The following is a 13,525-nucleotide window of genomic DNA, read 5'->3' on the forward strand; positions in this document are numbered from 1 at the left end:
CAGAGGAAACACTTGTCCACATCTGCACAACAACACAACAACACAACACAACACGCACTCTAATCAGCAGAGTAAACACTCGTCCACATCTGCACAACAACACAACACAACACAACACAACAACACACACTCTAATCAGCAGAGGAAACACTCGTCCACATCTGCACAACAACACAACAACACAACACGCACTCTAATCAGCAGAGGAAACACTCGTCCACATCTGCACAACAACACAACACAACACACACTCTAATCAGCAGAGGAAACACTCGTCCACATCTGCACAACAACACAACAACACAACACACACTCTAATCAGCAGAGGAAACACTCGTCCACATCTGCACAACAACACAACAACACAACACACACTCTAATCAGCAGAGGAAACACTCGTCCACATCTGCACAACAACACAACAACACAACACACACTCTAATCAGCAGAGGAAACACTCGTCCACATCTGCACAACAACACAACAACACAACACACACTCTAATCAGCAGAGGAAACACTCGTCCACATCTGCACAACAACACAACACAACAACACAACACAACACGCACTCTAATCAGCAGAGGAAACACTCGTTCACAGCCTCTTCCGGTGTGTGTGTGTGTGTGTGTGTGTGTGTATGTGTGTGTGTGTTACAGTAAGAGTTCTCCACTGCACAGCCTCTTCCGGTGTGTGTTTACACTGGATCCTCGACCCGTCTGTGAACCGGCGGCTTCTTTCAACTCTAATTAAACTCTAATATCATTTCTACATCTGATTTATCAGAGCTGAGAGAGACGAGGCTTCTCAGTAACTCAACGCAGATGTTGGAGCTCAGAATGTTTCCTATTAATAACACAAACATACAAGTCGAGTCTCCTTCATTTATACAGCGCTTTAACACTATAGAGTTCCACAGCAGCTTTACAGTGATAACAGGAGATTACAGTAACAGAGATTACAGTGATAACAGGAGATTACAGTAACAGAGATTACAGTGATAACAGGAGATTACAGTAACAGAGAGTGTTTAGGCTTTACAGCAGATCTAGAATAAAGTTATTGTCCAGATAAAGTGAGTTTTGATTGATTCACTTCCGTTGCAGAGATCATTAGTTATTAACTTAGGGGCCGCTAACACACACCGTTCTCACAGAAAACCCTTAACACACTCCGGCTGTTCACACACACACACCAGTGTCTGGTGTCAGAAGATACACACACACTGAGCGGCTATATACTGTATATAAATGAACTAAATTAATAACTTTTTTACAACAGAAATGAAGCATCACTGAACTAACATAAGCTGGACTGTGATGCTATTTTCTTCTGGAAACAATCTTTGTTGCATTATTCTCCTGTTATCTCCTGTTAAATCTGCTCTGAAACACTGTGTAGTAAAAGCGCAGTATAAATGAAGCTGCCTCGACCTGATCTGTGAAAGCCAGTGGTTTACCGTAACACGCGCGGCCGTCTCCGGTGAAGCCCGAGGCGCATCGGCAGGAGAAGTCCTTCCCGTGAGCCGGTCGACACACGGCGTTGGTGTCGCAGCCGTGTCTGCCGGTGAAGCACGGGTTCTGCTCGGGGATCACACCTGGAACACACAACTGCACTTACTAACCATGACACATGCAAATAATACACCACATCAGAAGCTTCTGAATCATAACACACGCATAAAACTCATGAATTAATGAAAACCGACCAAAAATACTTCCAGTCGATTATATGCATCGTTTAACTATGGCCGTCAGGTTTCATAATCAATCCTCAAAATCACCACATACTGAATTAATAACTCCAAAATACATCTAATCTTAACAGCTCGATTGTTTATATCATTGCAAAAGTGTAACTATATCATCACAAAGCCCTCTACATAAAGTTGAATACATACATTTATCCAACTTTATCTGCATGCATACAGTACAGGCATGTAAAGCCATAGATATATAACTTTATACACACATAATACACACATATACACGTCATTGTAAGGACCCCCTTGAAAACGAGATGATACATCTCAAGGGGTTAATCCTAATAAATTCTAATAATACATATACAAACTGTGACTATATTATCGTCCAGCTCGAGGCATGAAGATATTAAAGTCCCCCGGTATCAATAACTGTATCCCTTAACTCATCTTTCATCACCACAATGCATATTTAAAGGTTTTTCCTTGAAAATAATGTCTTCATGCCTTAAAATATCTTGAATGTAACTCGACACCCTTGCCTCATTTAGTATGCGCGGCTCTATGAATATGCAAATGAGCCCCGCCTCCACTCACTCACTCAGCTCAGAGATCCACTGGCTGGCGATCACACGTTGATCTGATTGGTTACAAGGTAGTTTGTGACGTCAGAAACACCAGCGATTTCAAAGCGTGTTTTTGAGACTGTCTTTGGTTCACTGCAGTTTTAAGGAGGAAATACTCAGCAATGCTGTCGACTTATGAACTTACACATGCTTTGTCTTAAAGCAGATTAAAAACACCACATAGACACATAAACAACATTAAACGCTGTATTTTCACCTCAGGGGGACTTTAAGATATTTTAAACATTAGCATCAGGATTTTCTGCTAGGAAACAATGTGTGTTGAAGAAGCACATCTGGGCTTGTCAGAGTTTAACCTGATCTAGACACTGAAAAAACCGACACTGAAATACTGGCTCGTCACGGATCTGGCAGATGTTCGTGCTCTTGAGCTTTAACTCGGATCCGCTTACATGAAGCACATGAAGCACATGAACACACACAGTGATAAACATTAGCGGGAGACTGAGATAAACACACACACACACAAGCTTCACTAGCAGCTGCGATCGACTCACACAGATTTACTACATTTACATTTATTCATTTAGCAGAGGATTTCTGAAGGATCATGTGACACTGAAGACTGGAGTAATGATGCTGAAAATTCAGCTTTGATCACAGGAATAAATTACATTTTAAAATATATAAATATGTCATAAAATTCCTAAAGCGCTGTGAGCACTGAGGTGTGCTTTAATCATCAGTGTGGAGAGTGTACGTTTGCTCACTGTGGACGGAGCCGATCTTGTTGCTCATGGCGAAGCGGATCAGCTGGTTGCTGGAGTCGTACATGACGAAGATCTGGTCGACGCTGAGCTGCTGGCGTTCGGGGTCCGTGAGCAAGAGCGCCCCCTGTGGACAGCTCTGGAAGCGCAGGCTCTGGGTCCACAAGTAGCTGTGTGTGCGCACGCTACCGTCAGGCATGCTAACGCTGTATTCCCGCCGCGACGACGACGTGATCACTGAGAACATCACAGAAATACAGGCATTAGAAAACAACTTCCTTTAACTCAATACAGGCATTCGTTAGCAAAATCATTCAGGAGCATCTACTGTAGAAACCTTTGATCGGAGAATTCAGAGTTTGTTACTGGTATAAATGACGCCAGAACAGTTGATGCCGGAGCGAGGGGATCTTTTAATTGAAAGATTAGATGGGTTCACGCCTCCCGAAATTACGTTGTGAACTTCACTAATTTTTTATCCCAAATTTTTATCAATGTTACAGGTAGTCACTGTGTGAAGAATGTTTGGGTATAATATGTCTCAGTTAACTTTATTTTGCTCTCCTCACTGAACTACAGTGTCCTGCACACACTAGTGAAAAATATCAAAACTGATATCTGGTGTCAGAATAATGTGTGTGTTGAGTGTAGAGAAGCGGGCCCTCACGGTTGCTGGAGTGCTGGTAGACCTCGCTGTACGCTGGGATCTGGACAGTGGCTCCGAGCGGCACCTCGGGGATCCGGCCGTCCAGGTGTGTGTTGACCAGCAGGTGATCGTGCTCGTCGATGCCGCCGAACTCCTGCATGATGCTCAGCTTCTCGTTGCCGGGCAGGAACGTGACCTCGGCCTGGCGAGTGAAGACTCCTCCTGTGGACACAAGAGAAGGAGACGGGTCAGTGACCTCTGACCTCTGACCCTGAGCATGTGTTTCCACTGCAGATCAATCTCACAGGAACGGCTTGAGAGTTAATATCATGCAGAGAGAGAAGAAGAAGGAGAAGCAGGAGATTCCATGAGGAACAACAGTTTATCCATTCACAGTCACAAATAATAATAACGTTGCAGAATATTTTCAGTATTAAGGCCCGTTCACACAGAGATATATAGATTTAATAATAATTCTAATTCTATAATCATAGCAGAGTCCACGGCACTACTATAATGATAATGCCACAGAGGAATGATATCACTGGAATTATTTTATCCAGCTGATAAACGATAAAAACACTGACAGCCAATCAGAATCCATCCTGCTTCAAGAGCGCCAGCATTTAAAGCGACAGACGACATAAACTGCACAAACGACATCAACGTATAATAAACAGAACGAGATCGAGCGATGGTGTGAACGCTGATGTAGATAACGTTATAGTTATTGTTTCAGTTATCGCTATAGTTATATTTATCATTATAGTTATTGTTACAGTTATCGCTATAATAATTAATAATAATATAGTTCATAGCATTAGCTGTTGAATGTGTCCCGCTGTGTTACCGATGAGGCTGAAGCCGTTGTGGTGTCCGGGCTGCTGGAGCGCGAAGGCCCATCCGATGGCCTCTCCCAGAGCCGGCAGCGGCTGCAGCGACGCTCCCACGCTAGCCGGGACGCTGCTCACCGCGATGTACGCTCGCCCGTCGTTCGCCACCACATACGAGTGCAGGTCGTTGTTGGAGAACTCCACCGGAGATGGAGAATCCCCCACGAAGATCCTGCCGTTAAGCTTCCCGTTCATCCGCTGCGGTTTCCCTGTGGATTCGGACGACAGCGCCATCATTCAGGGATTCATGGGTGTTTATGCACAGAATGGAAGTTTATATGTAAGGGATAAAGTAGATCCAGCCGGTCTTTATCTCAGAATAAACCTGACAGGGGGATCAGGATCAGGACTAACATCAGCCTATAGGGGTTTAATCTGAGATCACACACACACACACACACACACACACACACACACACACACACACCTGAAGGGATTTTAGTCTGAGATCACACACACACACACACGCACGTCTGGTTCACTATCTTTGTGGGGACTCTCCATAGGCGTAATGGTTTTTATACTGTACAAACTGTATATTCTGTCCCCTTACACTAACCCTACCCCTAAACCTACCCAACACACACACACACTCTCTCTCAAACACACACACACACACACACACACACACACTCACACACACACACCTGAAGGGGGTTTATTCTGTGATAACAACTGGATGGATGTGCATTATCCTGCTTATTACACGGACACGGGAAGGTTGCAGCTTTGTTTCAACGCACCTTCAGCGACGCAATCCTTGCCGTTGCCATAGTAACCAGGGTTGCAGTGACAGCAGTATCCGTCGGCGTAATCTCGGCATTCGGCGAAAGCGGAGCACTTGTGCTTGTTGCTGGAGCACGTCTCGTGGTTATAGGAAAACACTGAAATAAAAACAGAAATATTAGTACGTATGTATGAAACATAAGAGTTACTCAGTGTAGCCACAGCTTTCCCCAGACCTTCGACACTGAGCTCGTCTTCATCGATGATCAGAACCTGCGGGTTCTGCCGGCTCTGCGGGTTCTGCGGGGGAACGTAACGGTACTGGAGCTCGTCAGGGGTGGAGGACTCGGAGATCGGATCCGGACGGGACGTGAGCGTTTCATACGGAAGCTCTGTGACCTCCGTGACCTCTGTGACCTCCGTGACCTCTGTGACCTCTGTGACCTCTGTGACCACGCCGGGCACGATGGAGCTGAACAACGGAGACGTGCCGATCTCGAAGACCCAAACGCCAGGCCGGCCCGAGTTTGTCTTCCTGAGGAGTTTGGAGAGGAGTTGCAAACGATAATGGAGTGGCTGATTATGATTTGACTTTTCTAACTGTAGTTAGTGTGTAATGTTGCTGATCATAACCAACATCTGCAAAGTTACGACTCAAAGTTCAGAGCAAAGGGAGAGATTTACTTTTACAGAAATCGCTTCTTAAGAACTACAACACGCGGCTGGTAGAGACTACAATGAGCTTCTCCACGGGTTAGTGACATCACCAACCCTCAAATTTACATAAACCCCGCCCCCGGAACATGATTTATAGATTATCATGACAGAATATGCTAATCAATGACTAGAAGATCGTTAACTCCACATCAGCTTCATAAACTCATCAACTAACCGCCCAGAAATGTCCTGTTGCTTCTACATGTTTCACTTCTAGAATCTCTCCATCTTTGTCCGACTCCGGTTTGAACATAAAAGGCTAAACGTTTTTGAAATGTTCAGTGTGTGTGTGTGAGGTAATCAAAGCTGCTAACACACACACACACACACACAAGTTCTTGAAGCTCCGCCCCCTGTGTCGGGAGCAGCGGCTCATTTGCATTTAAAGGGACACACACACAAACGGTGTGTTTTTGCTCGCCTTCAAAAAGTGACAATTTTAACATGATATAATAATATCTGTCGGGTATTTAGAGCTGAAACTTCACACACACACTCTGGGGATATCAGAGACTTATTTTACATCTTGTGAAAAGGGCATTATACCACCGCTTTAATACTGCACCTTCTGAATCACATGTTCTCATGTTGCATGTGACGAGATTAATGAGACCCACAGAACTGTGTGTAAATGTCTTACAGTGCGAGAGCGCGGACCGACTCCTCGCTGTCGTCAGTGACGCGATAGTAAGAGCCCTGGGTCTTGGCCCAGCCGAACCAGCCCGGCACCGAGCCTTCACTGAACCCGACCTCGACCAGCACGTCTTCATCATCTATGAGTGAGGAGCTGAACTGAGTCTCCTCCTCGGGATACAGCAGGATAGCGTACGACGCCGAGTCCATGTTTGCTACAACGAGCTGGAACGTATTTCTCTGCAGGAGAAGTTTGAAAGTTGCATTATTTGTCATGCTAAACATGTTGTGTTTTGAGCTGAGTAATGGTTGTCTTCTGTAGGGCTGAAACTACTTTCACTCTGCAACATTAAAGGATTACTTCACTTCAGAATTAAAATTTCCTGATAATTTTACTCGCCTCCACGTCATCCAAGATTTTCATGTCTTTCTTTCTTCAAAATAAACAATTATATACTTTTAACCAAAGATGCTCATCTTGCACTAGCTGTGATGAAAGGTCACGCGTGTTTCGATTCAGATCTGATCATCTCATTTTCTCCTCCAACTTCAAAATCGTCCGACATCGTTGTTTTACCTTTTATTTATGTATTTTTTGTAAATGGCGTTTGACTTAGTCTTTGCACGTCTGCTTAGTAAACACTGGGTCTGTTCTTCCCCCTACGTCACGCTTGACCTTTTACCCTGATTACGTAATGTGTTGCGCATCACAGCGAGAGCAAGACCAGCATTAGTGGTTAAAAGTATATAAATGTTTTTTTTGTTCTAAAATGTCCGCTGGTTTGTCTAGATAAGACTCTTATTCCTCGGCTGGATCGTGTCGAGACTTTGAAGCTGCACTGAAACTCACATCTGGACCTTCGACCCGTTGGACCCCATTGAAGACACTGTATGGAGAAAAATCCTGGAATGTTTTCCTCAAAAGCCTTAATTTCTTTTCAACTGAAGAAAGAAAGACATGAACATCTTGGATGACGTGAGGGAGAGTAAATTATCAGGAAGTCTTAATTCTGAAGTGAACTACTCCTTTAACATTGTTATTTTCTTTGAAACAATCAGTGCTGCAAAAAGTGGTTTATAAACAAAGGCGGCTTGACTTTTTAACAAACGCTTGGAACTGCAAATCATTCAGAGTTCAGGGACGTACCATTAACTCAAGTCCATCTCCTCGTCCTCTTCCTCGCTGACCCTGAGCTAACACGTTCTCCCAGGTCACGATGACGGCGTGAGTGGGATCAATCCCATCGTCATTGGGAAACGCTTGGCCGATGTGATCTGCGGCTCTCCGGAGAACATCCGGGCTCTTCTCCTGCCGGAAGTAAACGTATCCGGCGCCGTCGCTCGTGTCCAGATCTCCCAGGAAAGCTGCGATCATGCCGAAGCTGGCCGGCATCTTCCCCAGGTACTCGGACTCATCGCTGGGTTCGGCCAGAGACACGAAGCCATTAGTGCTGACCTGCGGAGAGCAGAACATCAGCACGCCGGACCGAGGAAACATGTTCGGATCTGTTCCGAGAGTTAAGATGCAAGCTGAGCACTTTAGCACTTTAACACAGAGATTAAATTATAATCCTGGCAAACAAACCTTTGCTCTGTTTTACTGAATGCACAGGATGACTATTAGTATTGATCATCTGACCAAACACCTAAACACTTTCAAGGAATAATACCTCTCATCATGTGGCTTGTTGAGGAGATGTGAAAAGGTAAAAATTCTTATAAACATGCATATCTAGCGAGTAGAATACAGAACACACCACACACACAAAATACACTGCATAGTCTTGCACACGGCAAGAAAAAAAAGGTTGCACATTTTTGCACATTGGAAAATATAAAAGCTTTGCATATTCTTGTATATTGTAAGAAAGCAACTTAAAGCACAAAAACAATGTTCATGATTACAGTTTCTATCAAGAAAGTATTAAACAAGCCATAATAATCAACGATTGTAAAAACTGATGTGTTCTTCTTACAAATGTTGCAAATTTTAATAGCAAGCATAGCCTACATTTAGCTTAGTTTAAGAGAATCAATGGCTTGTGATTCTTTTAGTAATTAGGGCCCGAGCACCGATGGTGAGAGGACCCTATTGTTTTTGCTCCGTTTATTCTTCTCCTTCTTCTTCTCCAAAGTGAATCGCTTTTTTGAGGGCCTAAACATGCTCAAAAACTCATGAATCTTTGCACACGCTGCAGAAGTGATGAAATTTTACGTGTGATATGGGTTTCAGAATTGGGTGGGGAAAAATGGCTCAATTGCCCCCCCTACATTTTGCCCCGGCTCTAAGTTTCACGTACAGGTATGCAGTTTTTGCCATTTCCAGATGTTGTACTTTAACGAACTCCTCCTACAGTTTGGATCTGATCCTCTTCAATTTTGGTGAGCGTAATCTTAATGCCTTTGAGACATTAAATTGCGAAGATCTTGAGTTTTCGTCGAATGGCGTGTCCTCGGCGGCCTGACAAATGTAGATGTGCACGCCCAATTTCAGCCTTTGGGTGATATATGCATCATCAGATAAGTCCTATATGTTGCTTGCAGTTCCGATGTTGCTAGGCAACCACACACAGCCTGCAGTAACTCAGGCATACAATGTCCAATCTGCCCCAAACTTCACATGTTTGATAAGAGTCCTGTCCTGAAAACATGACCATGCTCATATTCGGTTATAGTAATAGCGCCACCTGCTGGTAGCAGGAAGTGTGGCAAATACAAATTACCTTAACATAGTCCTCCTATATTTACATACTGCCCACCGTGCTCTGTTTTCCTAAAGGCGCCGGGTGGCGGTGGCACGGGTGCGAGGGCCCTTTTCATCGCTGCTTGCAGCTTTCATTAAAGTTGTTCTTGCATTAAATCCCAGTTTAAATCCGCGCCTATGCTGCAAACGACACACACATGGCACAGGATCGGATGTTTCCCTGCAGGAACAGACACGCCGTCTCATCCGACGCCTCGTAAACCAGCAGTGATGTTTTCTGGGATCTGGGGTGTCGTCGCACTTGAAAGGCTGTTGTGCCACTTAAAGTGTGTGTGTTTGTGTGTGTATGAGCTTTTCTTTAACGAGCTTCTTCAAGTGAAACGGCAGGGGATCTGCTCGACCTGAGGAGAAGCTATTCCATGTCTTACTCGAGAGATCAACTAAACAAACAATAGTTCTGTTACAAATCTCGAACCTCAAGGAAAGCCAAAAGTGCCAAAAAGTACGAAGAAACCCTGATAACCCTGAGCTTTAGAGCTGAAGATCTGCATGAGAGACTGGAGCAGCTGCCGGATCTAGACGAGAAACACACGGTTCAATTGGAGAAACGCCAACAGAACACACGCTTGAAGCATTACACACTTATCTTGGGTTTCGTGAAGTGAAATATTGAATATTTTTGTGGATAATAAGTCAAACAAGTTGTGATCCACTTCTAAACTTCAGCGCAGCTCGAAATGAACAATGACTCTTGGCTTCATGGAAGAAGGGAAGAAGCTTGAGCACAGAATGAGAGATCTGAGAGTGATTGAGCGTACAGCTGTGTGTGTGTGTGTGTGAGAGAGAGAGAGAGAACCCTGAGAAACACACACATCCTCCACCTGCAAACCAGAAACAGACTGACCCAGCGGAGAACAACCCTATAGACCTCTGTATGATAAACGTGATATTTTCACTCGATCTCCTGCAGTGCTCCTGTGTCAGATCGAGAGTTTAGACTCTTTTATCCAGTAAAAGTCTTTCAGTATAACTGTACAAACGTCCTTCAGCTCGAGCTTCACGAGTCTTTCTGCTGTCAATCTGCTCTGATTTTATCAAGTAAACCAAGAAAAACTCTGATATTGTTAGTAATATTTCAGCTGGACTGAAGCAGGCTTAATTGATTATAATCATCATTTATTATAAAAATCACGAGTATCAAATATGATCATCAGGCTTTTGAGGAAGGTTTATTTGTTCATGTCTCAATAGACATGAACAAATAACAATAGTACATACTACAATAGTATTTTGTTTTAAAAATACAGATCATAAAACTTAAGCATTTAAATATCATGAATATTGATATTCATATGCATTTTATCAGAATTTCATCACTTTTTGTCCATATAAATATCAGTATCTGCAGCGAATCACATATTTTTGCTCAGTTTGATCAGCATATTCTCATTATATCAGAATATATGAGCCATAAAGCCTGATGCATCAAATATGATACTTAACAAAAAACTTTAAAAAAATAATTTCAATATTTTTTCTAAATAAATTCAAAAAAGTGATTTTCCTGTCTAGTATTTGATATGTCAGGCTTCACAGGGTTAAATCCCATAGAGTGGAAACGTTTTCAACTGAAAAATGTATTTTTGTTGTTGACGCACAATAAACTCAAACTGACCGATGTAAACTCATAATCCTGACCCTGGATTAACGCCTAACTCTTATTGTGTTCGACCAGGTAACATGGCAACCTTTGTTGGGAATCTCCGTCAGGAATGTAAATGCTATAGGAAGTGAATGGAGAACAGCAGGACAGGAGGAAGAGCTTCTAAGATCAGCCTCAGGCTACACTTCATCCACGGGGAAAAACACAATCACACAAAGGCACTTCTGTCTCCTGAAGAACTGATCCACTCAAGAACGTCTGCTTCTTAGAGCTAGTGTTTCTCATTTCTGCTCATGAAGTCGTTCTTGAGTCAGTTTGCAACAACAGGGACGATCCTTCCCATGAGTTCCCACTGCAAACACAGGGAGGGATTCATCCATATGGAATATATTATATGTCACTCCTACAGGAAGATGTGAGATAAACCACAGACAGCTGGGATATGAAGAGCGACTGCTTCGGCAGATTTGAGCTCTACGTCACCAGAAGTTGGAGGCTTTCCTAGAGTCTTTCTGTTCAACTCTTCCTGAGCCGAGAAACATCTCAACAAACACACTGTCCACTGGTTTTGGGTGATAACTGGCTTCTGATAGATGATTAGAAAATCAACCAACATAGTGAAACTTCTGGAGGTTCATCAGAATATCAAAAGAAGCTAGTATACAGGCACAGATTCTATTTGGTTAAAAATCTAAACATTCATGACTAATGAGCACATTATAGGGAGATCACTGCAGAAAAGACACCTGGAGTAAATATTTAGAGAGAGAGAGAGAGAGAGAGAGAGAGAGAGAGAGAGAGAGAGAGAGTGTGTGTGTGTGTGTGTGTGTGTGTGTGTGTGTGAGAGAGAGAGAGAGAGAGAGAGTGTGTGTGTGTGTGTGTGTGTGTGTGAGAGAGAGAGAGAGAGAGAGAGAGAGAGAGAGAGAGAGAGAGAGAGAGAGAGAGTGTGTGTGTGTGTGTGTGAGAGAGAGAGAGAGAGAGAGAGTGTGTGTGTGTGTGTGTGTGTGTGAGAGAGAGAGAGAGAGAGAGAGAGAGAGAGAGAGAGAGAGAGAGAGATCTTATCTTAATTTCCTTGCTTTTATCATGTGATTTTAATTCATTTCTGTGTAAAGCACTTTGAATTGCCATAGTGTATGAAATGTGCTGTATGAATAAACTTGCTTTGCCTAAAACCTTAATTTGCTGGTTTTGTAAACTAGAAAAAGTTTGCTGATCAGCAGATTTGTTTTTGCAAATCTCTGAAAATCATAATCAAACTGGTTTCAAATCGACCGTATAGAAATATCTCCTTTCATCTTGAGGACAATTTGTACGATTTCACTTCATTCATTGATTCTTCGATTCAATTAATGAACTGGTTGTACGCAATTAAGTAACAACTACTAAGTGTTTCGTTTATTTAAATTATTTAATAAACTTTGGAAATATTAGAGGAGAGAACACTTATATGTTTTGCTTATTGTATTAACACTACATTTAAAATGCAACAAAAGTTGAGTGACTCACGTATATTTTATGGAAGTTTCCTTTGAAGAAGTAGAGCGTTTGCTCCAGCTCGAGCGCCTGAACCGAATCCGTTCCGGAACCGAGAATCCGGTCGCCGAATCGGATCCCGTAATCGAAGAGCTGATCCCGGGTCAGACACTGGACCGACACCAGCAGAACCAGAACCCCCACACTGGACACCAGAACCATCATGAAGCCTCTGTGCGCGGTTATAACGGGTCTGTGAGTGACGACGAGGAACTCCAGAGGAGAGAGAGAGAGAGAGAGAGAGAGAGAGAGAGAGAGAGAGAGAGAGTGAGTTCATGTGGAGGGGGAGTTGGTGGAGGAATCATTTACATTACTGACCCCCCGGAGCACGAGAACAAAAGCTGAGGTGGGGGTGCTAAAGTCATTTAATTCTACACACAAACATTTCCTTTATGTCCTCAGAAAATACCTGTGCAAGTGTGTCAGAGCCCGTGTTTAACCAGAGCAACAGCAATTAGAACGATCGAAATTTACATTTCACAACTACATACAAAAATAAACGTGTTAAGTCTTGACCTGAGAATATCTTGAGTAACCATGCTAAAGTGGTGTAATTCGACATATAAGGCACATTTTACACGTTTCTAAAAGTTTCAGAAGTGTGTCAGCGATGTTTTCATCTGGCGCGAAAATCGCGGTAACCATAGCAACAGCGCGCTGCACTAGCGGTTTTCTTGCGAAGATCGCACATGGACAAAACACTGATATCATTGTAATTTTTCACTTAAATTTCACAACAATTTAAAAAATAAACTTAGTGTTGTGTCTACACAATCGACGACTTATGGAAGCTTGTTTCCGCCACAGAATAAAAAATAAAAAAGGTAATTGTGACTTTTTATCTCAGAATTGCGTGATATAAAGTCAGAATTGTGTGTTCTAAAGTCAGAATTGCGAGAAATAAACTCAATTGTGTGTTAAAAAGTCACAATTATCTTTTAAAATATATTATTAT

At 43.0% G+C, this 13,525-nt stretch overlaps 1 protein-coding gene across 2 annotated transcripts in view; it reads right to left on the reverse strand.

Moving 5' to 3' along the window:
* The window catches only part of LOC308685572 (nidogen-1-like), a 43,599-nt gene extending 30,851 nt beyond the window's left edge, over positions 1 to 12,748 (reverse strand). For both annotated transcript variants that reach the window (XM_081357441.1, XM_081357440.1), the window contains exons 1-9: positions 12,544 to 12,748; positions 7,818 to 8,126; positions 6,678 to 6,910; positions 5,557 to 5,855; positions 5,338 to 5,478; positions 4,552 to 4,803; positions 3,723 to 3,923; positions 3,059 to 3,292; positions 1,459 to 1,596 (exon numbers count right to left, since the gene is read on the reverse strand). In XM_081357441.1, the coding sequence (XP_081213567.1) occupies positions 1,459 to 1,596; positions 3,059 to 3,292; positions 3,723 to 3,923; positions 4,552 to 4,803; positions 5,338 to 5,478; positions 5,557 to 5,855; positions 6,678 to 6,910; positions 7,818 to 8,126; positions 12,544 to 12,735 (1,999 nt within the window). In that variant the 5' untranslated portion in view covers positions 12,736 to 12,748. The remainder of the gene's footprint in view (positions 1 to 1,458; positions 1,597 to 3,058; positions 3,293 to 3,722; positions 3,924 to 4,551; positions 4,804 to 5,337; positions 5,479 to 5,556; positions 5,856 to 6,677; positions 6,911 to 7,817; positions 8,127 to 12,543) is intronic.
* Between the last annotated feature and the right edge of the window lie 777 nt (positions 12,749 to 13,525).

The sequence above is a fragment of the Scardinius erythrophthalmus genome (assembly GCF_964197995.2).
Source record: "Scardinius erythrophthalmus genome assembly, chromosome: 25".
Classification (NCBI taxonomy): Eukaryota; Metazoa; Chordata; class Actinopteri; order Cypriniformes; family Leuciscidae; genus Scardinius; species Scardinius erythrophthalmus.